The following is a 13,371-nucleotide window of genomic DNA, read 5'->3' as shown; positions in this document are numbered from 1 at the left end:
CAGTTAGGTGTGCATCCTACAGCTTAATTGGCTTAAAATGTACTCCCCTTTGGTGTGGTCTCCTTGGGGGCCAACTGGGGAAAGAAAAAACAATAGTGTAACTGTTTTGATACTGAACATTGATAAATGTCTTTTTGAAATAAAGAACCAGCCCCTCAAAAAAAAAAAAAAAAAAGAGATAAAACAATGTCGAACTGTGTTTATCAACCAATATATTCAGTTTTGCACCTAAAAGTTCTGGGGAAGAAAAATTGAGACAAAAGTCTACTTCAGGACTTCCTTAGTGGTCCAATGGTTAAGAATCTGCCTTCCAATGCAGGGGATGTGGGTTCGATCCCCGGTCAGGGAACTAAGATCCCACACGCCACAGGGCAACTAACCCTGCACACTCTAGAGCCTGCGTGCCGCACTACTAAGCCTGTGCGGCACAACTAGAGAGCCCGCTCACTGCAACTACTGAACCCATGCGCACCAGAGCCCACTCGCTGCACTAAAAGATCCCACATGCTGTGGAGCAGCTAAGCCCATGCGCCACAACTACTGAGCCTGCGCTCTAGAACCGGCGAGCCGCAACTACTGAGCCCATGTGCCCCAACTACTGAAGCCCACATGCCTAGAGCCCGTGCTCCACAACAGGAGAGGCCACCGCAATGAGAAGCCCACGCACCGCAGTGAAGGGTATCCCCTCGTTCACCACTAGAGTAAGCCTGCGTGCAGCAGCAAAGACCCAATGCAGCCAAAAATAAATTAATTAATTAAAAAAAATAATAATATATCAAGTGTTCTTAAATTCATTATTTGGATTTTCTAATCATGTTAAATTTCCCCACTTAGCCAACTTGACCTCTGACACGCTCAAGGCCTTTCTGGAACTCCTGTGGCCCCTCTTCCTGAGGCTACCTCCTTCTCATCCTTTAGGCCTCAACTTCAATGTCCTTAAAGTCCTTCACTCCCTATCCAAAGGAAGCAACCTCTGTTATTCTCTATGTCAAGGGTCAAGGCCCTTGCTTATTTCCTTTCTAGAAGTTAACACCATTTATCGCTATTTTCTTTACACCTGTTAACTCATCTTTTCATGTGTCTCCCTCATGAGAACGGAGACCCTGTGTGGGCAGAGACCATGTCCATATTGGTCACTGTTGTACCTGAGCCTAGCATAGTGCCTGCTACATAACAAGTGCTCGAGAAATATTTAATTAATTACTTAAAATGAGATCTCTCACATCCCTTTAGAAATAAAGGTCCTATGTAAATATTTAGTAATTAATTAGCCTATTGCAGTTCCTTTTTATCAATACTCCATCCAAACTGCCACTCTCTGAAATTACAGAGACTCTGATCTCTCACAGTTCAGTCACCCTCAGTCCCCTAAGGACTGCTCGTATATTAACCACTCTTTGAGAAAGCAGAGGCGCAGGGAGAAGGTGAGAATGTGGGGGAGGGGAGGGACTTTTGAAGTGAAGAGTAATATCATGATAAAGAAGTGTGAAATGATCCAGGTTCCAGCTAGATGTGTAACCCAGGCATTTAAGTTACTTAACCACAGTGTGCTTCACAACAATCCATGATCCATCTACCTTAAAGGTTTAAGGTACTGTGAGGCTCAAAAGAGGTGACAAACGTGAATCCCCAGATTATATGCTTCCAGAGCGCCATGCTCTGATGTTTGTAAATTTAGCACAGATGCAATTTTCCTTCTGCCTGTGGAATTATTTAGCTGATGTCCATCTCCACTACTAGACCTATCTTGTTCATCTTTCAGTTCCTAAAAGTGCGTATCTAAAAGCAGTAGGTCCCCAGAAATATTTGTAAAATGAACGAATCAAAGTACTTTGTAAACAGTAAAGCCATGTACAAGTATTAACATCAGACATCTGAGAAATTCATTAATTCAAAAACTGTTTACTTAACTATGTGCCAGCCACTACTCTAAGGCACTTCGGATGCATTAGTGAACAGAAAAGGTCACTACACACATAGAGCTTACATTCTAGTTTGGGAAAACAGGCAATGAAAATATAGGCACAACTCATTTTACTGCGCTTCGGTTCACTGCACTTCTCAGATATTGTGTTATTTTTTACAAATCAATGGTTTATGGCAACACTCGGTGGAGCAAGTCTACGCCATTTTTCCAATAGCATTTGCTTACTTCGTGTCTATCACATTTTGGTAAATCTTGCGGTATTTCAAACTTTTTCATTATTATGATATTTGTTATGGCAACCTATGATCAGTGATCTTTAATATTATTTTATGAAGGCTCACTGAAGGCTCAGATGATAGCTAGCAATTTTTAGCAATGAAGTATTCTTCAATTAGGCATGTACATCTTTTTTTAGACATAATGTACACTTAATAGACTACAGTATGGTATAAACACAACTTTTATATGCACTGGGAAACTAAAAAATTCATGTGACTCGTTTTACTGCAATATCTGCTTCATTGCAGTGGTCTGAACTGAACCCACAATATCTGAGGTATGCCTGTAAACACATTAATTAAGTATATTTGAAGGTGATAAATGATGTGGGGGAAAACAGCAAGGTATGGGGGGCTGGGAACAACCAGACAGCCCTAAGGTGGGTGCATATGAGAAACAGCCAAGAGGGTCCAGTGGTTAGGACTCGGTGCTTCACCGCCATGGCCCTGGGTTCAATCCCTGGTCAGGGAACTAAGATCCTGCAAGACGGGTGGCGCAGCCAAAAAAAAAAGAGAGAGAGAGAGCAACAGGCAAGAAAGAGCTTACTGCACTTAGAGCCGAATGAACAAAGCAGGGAGCAGCCAGAGAATACAGGTCTCATAGGGCAATATTTCTCCTCGAGTCCTAGTTAAGTTTCCAAGTAAGCTGATGCAGTGAACAGTGTGGAACTGCCTAAATTCTTTTTTTAAGCCTTTTATTTATTTATTTATTTGGCCATGCCGAGCGTGGCTTGCAGGATCTTACTTCCCCAACTAGGGATGGAACCTGGGCCCCAGCAGTGAAAGCACCGAGTCCTAAACACTGGACCACCAGGGAATTCCCTGGAATTGCCTAAATTCTTATACCTTACATCAATAACATAAAAGAGAAGCATACCAGGAAGACATCTCAACAGTTCCCACCCGCAGACTGACCTAATCCTGAGGCCATTTTCTTCATTTGGGGGTGGTCTCAAATACTATGGAAATTTTTAAAATGCAAGGTCCCCGGGGTATCCCCAAAAGTGAACCAAGACCTCAACGCTCATAAGCCAGGCATGCCCTTGGCCAATCTGGTTTCCTGGGACTCAAAACGGGACCAGAGTCTCCAGATGGTATTTTGGGGGAAAGGTATTAGCTAGACAGCCCCCAAAATTTTAACAATGTGAATTCTCACCAGCTACACAAGTAACCCTCAACCATCAGAAATCTATGGTCCATGTCATTTATGATTGTTTGAGTGCCTCCACTGTGAAAGCTCAGCTACTGCCAACACATAATGCTTCCGATGTCCTGGACACCTGCGATTAGGGACAAACCTTGATGTAAAAGTTTTATTTACTTGGGCCTAAGGTGCAAAAAGTCACTTTATAATTATACCAAAACTGTCTTCTTATTAGTTAGCCTAGTCTAGAATTTTACAAATTCCCTTAAATATCATATTCCCTAACTTCCTCCTTCTCAAGCTGAAAGAGGAAAAAATGAATTTAAAATTAATTTTTAAAAATTTTAAAAATTAAATTAAATTAAATTAATTAAAAGATAACTAAAAAGGGAGAAACACAAATTATGACTTCAAATATAAACAGGGACTGAGTTACAGGAGTGACCTGCTCTGAGAAGCTCAAAGCAATCTGAAGAAATCTTACAGATGTTACATATTCAATATCAACATTTAATATCAGAGGTAATTATAAAAAGCAAAAGAATATTCAGAATCCTGCATAATTCTCTAGTCTGAAATCTCTACTTTCAAAGAGTCTGGAACTTAAAGTAAAATCACCTCTTATGCCCTTTACCCAATTACCCTTCAATGGGCAACAAATATTTCTTAATATTAGAATCAAGAACACTCAGTGTATACCTTGTTGAGTTCTTCTATCCTTCTGATGAGGTACGGATTGCTAGAGGAATTCTCAAAGTAGACATAATCTGTAATTAAAGGAAGTAAAGAGCTTAATCTTTTCAACATAAAGTTCACATTTGTCAATTTATGACTTTTTATATTAGTTAATTCACATTCAAAATGAAGCACGCCCGTGATTCATTTCCTGGTAAAAAGCAAACTGAGTAATGCAGCCTCAATATATTATCTTTCTTATGTGCTTACCATTCACAGACCCTTATTTTCCTGGCATTTTCATTTCAATTAATTCATTAATTCATATTCATTTCAAGTTCTCCTAGACTTCTGTCCCACATGTGTCATTTCTTTAATAATAAACAAAAAGACACCTCTTATCATTGAGTAGTCAGAGCTGACTAAACATGTGTCTTTCATACGATAACTGCTTCCACATCTTTTCACTCCAATCCAATTTGCCCTGGAGTAGGCTTCTCACATAAAACTATTGACCTAAGACAAATTCAGAGCATCTTGAAAGGCTTAGCAGCCCAACGTACATTTCAATCACCAACTTAAAAAAAAATCAGGTGAGCAGAGCAGAAGCACATTGACAAACTTTTTCACAGCTCTTTCTAGGAAGATGAGGGGGCGAAAAAGGAGAGGGGTCACTTTTTGAGAGGCAGAGCTCTGTGGAGGTGATAACCAGCCTTTCTAATACCATATTTACCATATTTAATCCAGATCCATTTTGGGTCTCGTTATAAAGCAATTGCTGCAGCCTTTCAACAAAAAGGATATAAATTTTCAAGTGTGGTTTTTCCTCTCATCTAATAGACTCACTGGAAACTTCCCACTGTGTGTTTATTTGAGAGGCTGGGCTGCAGTGTTATTGTCTATCTTAGTGGCTCTTTCCCGTCTCCCTTCTGCAAAGTGGCCTCATTTAGTCAGGCCATTCCCACCACCATCCATCAAGGAGCTCGGCTAATGAGCAGAGAAGAGCCAGTCTTACACACAAACACGTCACTTATCTGAATTATTATTTTACCAGGAAAAGAGGGAGGAGGGCGTCTTGAGTAGGGAGAAAGTTTGTTTGACCTTATTTCTCTCTCCTGCAGAAGGCTGGGAAGAAGGCAGACAGCAGAGCAAACGTCCAGGCAGAGCTCCACTCCCCACCCCAGGCTGCGGTGCCCCGGCCCCTCTAAGCCCCATTCCTGGGGGGTGCTGGACAAGAAACGTAAGGGAGAGGGACGAAGGAGAGGTGCAGGGCCCTGTCCCCGCAAACAGGCCTATCCAGCTGGGCCCCTGGCTGGGCCCCCATCGCCCCCACCCACACCCCCAATGAAGGGGAGCAGTAGAGGAGAGATGTCCCTCCACTCTCTCCAAACCCCCAACGCCTAGAAGCCACGCGAGGAGAGACCACCCTCGTAGGCGGCTCGACGGCCCCTGACCCCCATGGGGGTTTCACGGGTTGAGGTGGGGTGGCATCTGATAATTCATACCCCCAAGTACAGGCCTGGTCTAAAACCCTGGTTGGGATGTGGGGGTGTGGATGGGCCCCGGCCCCTTGTGGGCCACGGTGGGGGAGGGGGGGCAGCCCCGGCCCCCTCCGCAGGCCCCCAGCCCCATGAGCCCTCAGCCCGGGCGCCCGTGGCTCCCAGCGGTTAGGGTGAACTCGCCCCTACCCCCCACTCCCGGAGCCCGCTCCCAGACGGGCCGGGTCGGGCCGAGCCTTCCTACCTCCGACCCGGTACATGTTGGCCGCCATGTCCGCCCGCCCGCCCGCGGAGCCCGAGCCGAGCCCCGCCCGCTGCCGCCGCCACTGCCGCCGCCGCCGCCGCCGCCTCAGCCCCGGCCGCCGCCGCCGCCGCCGCCGCCGCCGCCGCCGCGCCTAGCCGCGGGGGGGAGGGGAGGGAGGGAACAAGGGGAGGGGGAAGTGAAGGGGAGGGGGAAGTGAAGGGGAGGGGACGCCGAGGGGTGGGAGCAGGTGCCCGCCCCCAGCGCCGGGCTAGCGAGGCCGACTTCCCGGCCCCCCGGGAGGCCGGAGCGCTTGGGGCCAGCAGGAATTGGGGAGGGGGGGCGGCCTGGGGGACCTAACTGGAAGTGGAGGGCGTACCAGCGTACCCCGGCACCTGCCCACCCCGAGACAGGGCTTCCTCCCCGCTTCTGTCCCTGGAGAGACCCAGTCTGTGTGACCTCGAGCACGTGAGCCCCTGTCTCGGTGCAAACACTTGGATGCAAATAAGTGCTCGCAGCAGGGCGCCTTCCTCGTGGTGATGTTAATGCGGCAGGCCTGGAGATGGCAGGCCCTGGAGCCAGGAGGACCCCAGGTGCCTGCAGCTTCTCCGGGCAGAGACTTATCTGGGGACAAGGCTAGAAAAACAGGCCCCTTCCAAGTCTACCGTAACTACGTTGTCAGGTCTATCCGCGTTCACCCCAAAACCGGGCTGAATAAAACCTATTTCCCCACACCTGGAGGCCTTGCCTCTAGACAGGCTTGCAGTGCAGCCCGGCTGGGAGAAGAGACCATTAGAGGAGGGGGGCTTCCTTTGCCCTTACGGGAACAGGGCCCTACAGTTCATCATCACCACAGACCCTCAAAAAAGAGATCGTGCCAATCAGCTTACTGTTGATGGACTGTTAACTGGTTATGTACCTAAAGCTTTTAAAGTTATTATTTTCCCATGCGAATTCTCTAGACAACCCCTGTTTTCTCAGCCTTCATACCCTCACAGAAACAAAGAACCAAGTAGAGTTGAATCTGAGCTGGCTCTGCCCCAAAATGAACACAAACAACTTTCTTTAGAGAAGCCAATCCATTCCAAGCTATTCCCAGACGTTGTTGTAAAATACACATGAAGATGATCCCTTACTGTCCTAGGTTGTTAGGAGTTTCTGGTGCTTTACAGCTGTGTGTTGTTGACTCTGGCTTTGGGGTCTGTGCAGGGATGGGAAGTGTCCCCAGAAAAGAAGATTGTGTTTTGTTTGTCTGGTGATGGCATTTGTGACGGTCCATTATCACAAATTACTGAGGTGAAAAAAATAATTTTCTAGATAGCTGAGGGAAAGTAAAAAATAAAATAAAGTACCTTTGCCTGAATTACCTTGATTGTGTGACCCAAGTTTCTTTAAGTATAAAATGGGGGCACACTAATTCCACTTCACAGATAGGGTAAGGATCAGTTGTGATATCTTAAAATGCTTTGTAAACCATTCAGCACAGAGCACTATGCAAATACAGGTGTCCGTTGCTTTTTTTTAACTCAAGAAAGTTTCAGATTCCCAAAGGTTTTATGCCATGAGTCAAATTGTGATCCTGCATCAGCTCTTTTGACCTAGAGAAAAAAGCAGAAGTGTTTTGTTATGCACACTAAATAACTGTTATTTCTCATAACCCTTTTACGGGAGATCCCACGGAAAACATATTGTGACGTATCTGACATCACCCTCTCCATTTCTGAGCTGACACCTAAATAGGTTGAATAATTTAGCTGTAGTCAAACCATAAACTGGCAGCAGTATTGGGATAATTCAGCCCTTTTCCTTTGGCCTAGAAATCTCTTAGCCAGGAAGAATTTCTCCAAGTGAAAAGGCCACCTGGAAACCATAAACTGCAAAGGAATAATAGATCACAAGCTCTTCTAAGGGGTTTTCCCATTATTTTTGAATAAATGAGCAATTTCTCCCCTTCAAAATATTTGTTTCTGTTAGTTCCTTGTCTCATCTCCACAATTTTGTGCACCTTACCAGGTACTAACCACAATAAATGGGCAAAAAGTGCCAAGAAAACTCCCTCCATCCGTACCTACCTCCTCCCCTTAGGAACAGCCTTATCCAGGATCCCCAACCCCACGCCCTCCATGAAAGGGCTCAGAGTTTGGGGGGAAGGGGATGAGTAGTAGGAGGTAATGATGGTGGCAGAACCCAGGCTCTTCCTTCCTCTAGATTCTGTGTAGTTTTTTTTTTTTTAATTTAATTTATTTATTTTGGGCTGCGTTGGGTCTTTGTTGCTGTGTGTGGGCTTTCTCTAGTTGCGGCGAGCAGGGGCTCCTCTTCGTTGTGGTGCGCAGGACTCTCATTGCGGTGGCTTCTCCTGTTGCAGAGCACGGGCTCTATAGCACAGGCTCAGTAGTTGTGGCACACAGGCTCAGTAGTTGTGACTCACAGGCTCTAGAGCGCAGGCTCAGTAGTTGTGGCGCACGGGCTTAGTTGCTCTGCGGCATGTGAGATCTTCCCAGACCAGGGCTCAAACCCGTGTCCCCTGCATTGGCAGGCGGATTCTTTTTTTTTTTTTTAATAAATTTGTTTATTTATTTATTTTTAGCTGCATTGGGTCTTCGTTGCTGTGCGTGGTCTTTCTCTAGTGGAGACGAGCAGGGGCTACTCTTCGTTATGGTGCACAGGCTTCTTGTTTTCGTGGCTTCTCTCGTTGCAGAGCACGGGATCTAGGCATGTGGGCTTCAGTAGTTGTGGCATGCAGGCTCAGTAGTTGTGGTTCACAGGCTCTAGAGCACAGGCTCAGTAGTTGTGGCACATGGGCTTAGTTGCTCCACGGCATGTGGGACCTTCCCAGACCAGGGCTCGAACCTGGGTCCCCTGCACTGGCAGGTGGGTTCTTAACCACTGTGCAACCAGGGAAGCCCAGATTCTGTGTGTTTAACCTCTTTCATCTCCAGATCCTGGGCCAGTGTCTTCTACATAATAGGTGCTCAATATCTGAAAGAATAAGTGCCCGTGAACGATGGGCTCAACATAGAGAACCAGGTGCAGAGTTGAATGCAGGGACTTTGTCTAGGAAACTTTTATACCTCCTAATATCAAAGAGGTATGCACATAAGAGAGTTCAGCAAATGTCTCTAGATTGGAAAAAAAAAACATACAAAGAAGGGTGGAAAAGCCTGAGCCTTCAAAGAAAGCAAAGGCACTTCTACCTCCTCAGGCTGCATGGCTCAGATCACAAACTTGTCATCAATCAGCCCAAACTTCACTCCTAGTTTGACTGTTCAGCTTTAACACCTTGAGCAAGTTGCTTAACCCCTCAGGTCCTCAAGTTCTACAAATCATGACTAGTGATTGACACCTATGGCGAATGCTTATGCTAAAAAGTGAAATATACAATGTGTTGGGCACATGTTAAGCTTCATACTTACATGTCACTTCTCTCTATTCCAGCCATCCTCATTACTAAGACAGAGGGGTCTCTCAGATCATGCCAGAAACCCCAGGGAAAATCCAGCCTCCGCAAGGGTAAAATTTCCTGGCATGGCCGTTGTGATTAAAGAACCATGATAAGGGATTGCCAAAAGGCCCAGAATCTTCCCTGTGCAGTCCCCAGCATCCCACAGCTTAGCTGAAAAAAAGTGGATGCTGCAAGAAAGCTATAGATAAGACAGAGGGTTGGTTTTTGTCTCAACATCAGGATGGAATTTTTATACATGCAAAAAAAATAAGGGCTGGCCAGAGTCTGGGAACTTTCTGATATTGAACTCAAGAAAGCAGCCTGGGGGTCTAGAATGTAATTAATCTGAAACCAGATGCCAGTCTTTAGATAAGTACCATATCTTGTCCTTTGTGTTTTCTTTGATTTCTCTCTCTCTCTCTCTTTCCCTTTTCTTTCATTAACTTATGTGTTATTTAGTAAAAATTCTTTTGGAAAAAGGCCAGTCTCTCTCAGCTATTCCAAGGTGGTCCTGGGTTTTACAAGCAGATGACTGTATTCCAGAAGAAAGCAAGAATCAAAGCAATGGAGCCCCTAAGGGAAAGGAAACCAGAGTTGGAGTTTCCTAGCTTCTTTAGCCATGGAGCTTCTCCTTCCGTTGATCCCCTGTGCTAAAAACATGAAACCCAGGACCAGTCCCAGATCTTGATTTTTGGAAGTGTGTGTTTTAGGATTGCATGGTTCTCTCATGCCCTCAAAGAGGAGTTAGCTCAGCCATTTGGTTGCATCCACAAGGAGGTTCCTTCTCTAGCGACAACATTGCCTCCAGATACTGGAAAAGGGACTGGAAATCACAACGTAGACAGGGATGAGCCCCTGGAAGGGTAACCTAATTGACCTAAGTGCTCTTATTTTTCTTAATCTATAAAGTGCTGGAGTGCTGTGGATTTGAATTGGCGATGATGACAGCACAGGGTGTGGGGTCAGGAAATAGAATCCTAAAAGGCAGTGGGAAGTGTTGAAGGGATACAACAGGGAGTGTTTGTAGGAATGACTCAGATAGCAGCAAAGAAAGTGGATTGGAGAGGCTGGAGAGTCGAGTCGACGCTGTGAGATCAGTCGGCAGGTTGGTGCAAAGGGATGATAACCTAGAGTAGAGGCAGTGGGATATGAGAGATGTAGATGGGTTTGAGAGAGACTTAGGGGGTGGGAGCTACAGAATCTGGTGCCTTTGGGGAGGTTTGGAGTAAAAGGGTAACATCTGGTTATCAGCAAGTGGGTGGAGAGAGATGTGATTCAGTGAGTAGAAAGTACAGGAGGGGAGGCAAGTTGTGGGGAAGAGGGATGGTTGACAGGTTCAGTTTTAGACAAGTTGTGTGCAAGGTGCCCTTTGAGCGACTTCCCTGGCGGTTCAGTGGTTAAGACTCCACACTTCCAATGTGCTTCCAATGCAGGGGGCGTGGGTTTGATCCCTGGTCCGGGAACTAAGAACCCACATGCCGTGCGGCACAGCCAACAAAAAAGAGGTGCCGGGCTTCCCTGGTGGCGCAGCGGTTGAGAGTCCGCCTGCCGATGCAGGGGATGCGGGTTCGTGCCCTGGTCCGGGAGGATCCCACGTGCCGTGACTGGGCCCGTGAGCCATGGCCGCTGAGCTTGCGCATCTGGTGCCTGTGCTCCGCAACGGGAGAGGCCACAACAGTGAGAGGCCCGCGTACCGCAAAAAAAAAAAAAAAAGAATGAGGTGGATGAACAGACCTGGAGTTTGAGAGATCTGGGCTAGAAATACCCTCTTCTGTGTCACCATCAGCTGAGAACCAGGTCTGTCTTGTCTGAGGAATAAACCAAACCCTGCCCCCAGGGGAAGAAGCAGGTTCCCTGAGTCCTTCAGCTTGGGAGAAAACAGGTTTAGCCGGTCTAGGTCCAGGAGATCAGAGTCCAGGTCCAAATGTGCAAAAAGGCAGGGCACGGGCAAAGAGCCACGCAAGTCACTGACCAAGACAGATGGTGAAGACAAGGGGGAATGCCCAGGGCTGACCTCCCACAGGCAAAATTCTCAGCTGGAGAGAGTTCTGCTCCCAGGATGAAAAAGGCAGCTGGGGTAGGAGGGTGGGAGTGGGGGATGAAAAGAACAGGAAGAGAAGGGAAGGGACACAACCTAATAAAGCAAATCTGCCTATTTCCTAACTTAACCCTCTTGCCTCTAAGACGGTATAGTGGGTTGAATGGTGGTCCCCCAAAATATATGTCCACCTGGAATCTGCGAATGTGACCTTATTTAGAAAAAAGGTATTTGCAGGTGAAATTAATGATCTGGAGGTAAGATCATCCTGAATTAGGATTGTCCGTATATCCAACGACAAGTGTCCTTGTGTGAAACAAAAGAAGAGAGGACACAGAGTGAAGAGGAGAAGGCGTGTGAAGGTAGAGGCAAAGACTGGTGTTCTGAGCCATAAGCCAAGGCAATGCCAAAGACTGCCAGCAACCAACAGATACTGGAGAAGAGGCGAGGAATAGATTCTCCGTCAAAGCCCCCAGAAAGAACTAAGTTTTCTGGCACCTTCATTTCTGGCTTCTGGCCTTCAGCACCATGAGGGAATAAATATCTGTTGTTTGAAGCCACCCAGGTTGTGGTAGTTTGTTGCGGCAGCCCTAGGAAACTCATACAGACGGTAACCACCCCTTGATTTTAAGTAAACATAGATTCAGCCAGAAAACACTGAGCACTATATACAGAGACTAAGGGACATACAGAGACTAAGCTGAATAAAAGAGAGAGACATAGAGAGAAGAGGGCCCAGCACCGCTCCACTTAAGTCCTGCTCAGATCCTTTAGACAGAGCTCAATTTATCTCATCTTGGTTTGTCTCTCCTTCTGGCTGACATGGTTGGCTTAGTAGTGCTAAGAGAAAGGAACACCCAGAGGCGATGCCCCTCAGCTAAGTGCCAGTGTAAGCATCCCCCCATTTTTTTCTTCCCCAGCACACCTGTGAGCTATCACACATTCCCATGAGCAACAGCAGATTACCAATAAGGTAATGCACCTTTTAACCCCTTAATTGTGTTTGTCAGGAAGCACTCTGGCTCCTCAGATCCCCATCAATGCTTCTATGGTGGGGAGTAGGGTGGAGGCTATCAAGAATAGAAGTCTCGTCTACAAAAGTGCCCTTTTCATTCAACAAGTAGATAATGAGTACTGTTAAAGGCATTGAGGATACACCAGTGAACAAGATAGACAAAGCAAAAAAAAAAAAAAAGATACACAAAGCACCTGTCTCCCTGGAGCTTATATTCTAGTGGAGAAGACAGAGAATGACCAAGTAAATCAATCCATAGATATGCTAGTATACAATGATAAATGTCCTACAGAAAGTAAATCCGGATAAAGAAACAAAAAGTTATGATGGTGGTCAGGGAAGGCCTCTTGGACATAAGAACTCAAAAGAGACCTAATGATGGGATGAAGTGAACTACTGGGACATGTGGGGAGCAACATGCCAGGACAAAGGAACAGCAAGTGCCAAGTCCCCAAATCAAGACTCAGCCTGACCTGATCGTGACCTAGGAAGGCCAGTGGAGGTAGGAGATGAGATCAGGGAAGTGAGCAGGGTCCAATCATGTAGGGCCTAGGAGGCCACGGTAAAGTGTTTGAATTTTGTTCTAAGTATAATGGAAAGGTTTTTAACACAGGAGTAACAGGGATCTGATTTATGTTTTGAAAAGATCAACTGGAATATGAAGAACACAAAGTAGAAAGGGGCTAGTCTTGACTTCCAATTCAATAAAGCATGACTGGAGGGCTTCCCTGGTGGTGCAGTGGCTGAGAGTCTGCCTGTCGATGCAGGGGACACGGGTTCGTGCCCCGGTCCGGGAAGATCACACATGCCGCGGAGTGGCTGGGCCCGTGAGCCGTGGCCGCTGAGCCTGTGCGTCCGGAGCCTGTGCTCCGCAACGGGAGAGGCCACAACAGTGAGAGGCCCACGTACCACAAAAAAAAGAAAAAAAGCATGACTGGGGACTTCCATGATAGTCCAGCGGTTAAGACTCTGCGCTTCCACTGCAGGGGGCTCGGGTTGATCCCTGGTCAGGGAACTAAGCTCCCTTGGCCAAAATAACAAAAAAGCATGACTGTGTTCTCTGGAGGCATCAAACCTCCCTGGGCACTAGGAATTCAAAACTTACCAATCCA

At 46.5% G+C, this 13,371-nt stretch overlaps 1 protein-coding gene across 1 annotated transcript in view; it reads right to left on the bottom strand.

Moving 5' to 3' along the window:
- MTA3 (metastasis associated 1 family member 3) overlaps positions 1–5,831 on the bottom strand; it is a 152,567-nt gene extending 146,736 nt beyond the window's left edge. Inside the window, exons 1-2 of the mRNA XM_082672083.1 lie at positions 5,768–5,831; positions 4,049–4,116 (exon numbers count right to left, since the gene is read on the bottom strand). Coding sequence (XP_082528209.1) covers positions 4,049–4,116; positions 5,768–5,795 — 96 coding nt within the window. The 5' untranslated portion in view covers positions 5,796–5,831. The remainder of the gene's footprint in view (positions 1–4,048; positions 4,117–5,767) is intronic.
- Positions 5,832–13,371: the final 7,540 nt, after the last annotated feature.

The sequence above is a fragment of the Grampus griseus genome (assembly GCF_964374135.1).
Source record: "Grampus griseus genome assembly, chromosome: 15".
Taxonomy (NCBI): domain Eukaryota; kingdom Metazoa; phylum Chordata; class Mammalia; order Artiodactyla; family Delphinidae; genus Grampus; species Grampus griseus.
The sequence above is the reverse complement of the archived record's forward strand: the minus strand, read 5'-3'. Positions and strand labels throughout refer to the sequence as shown.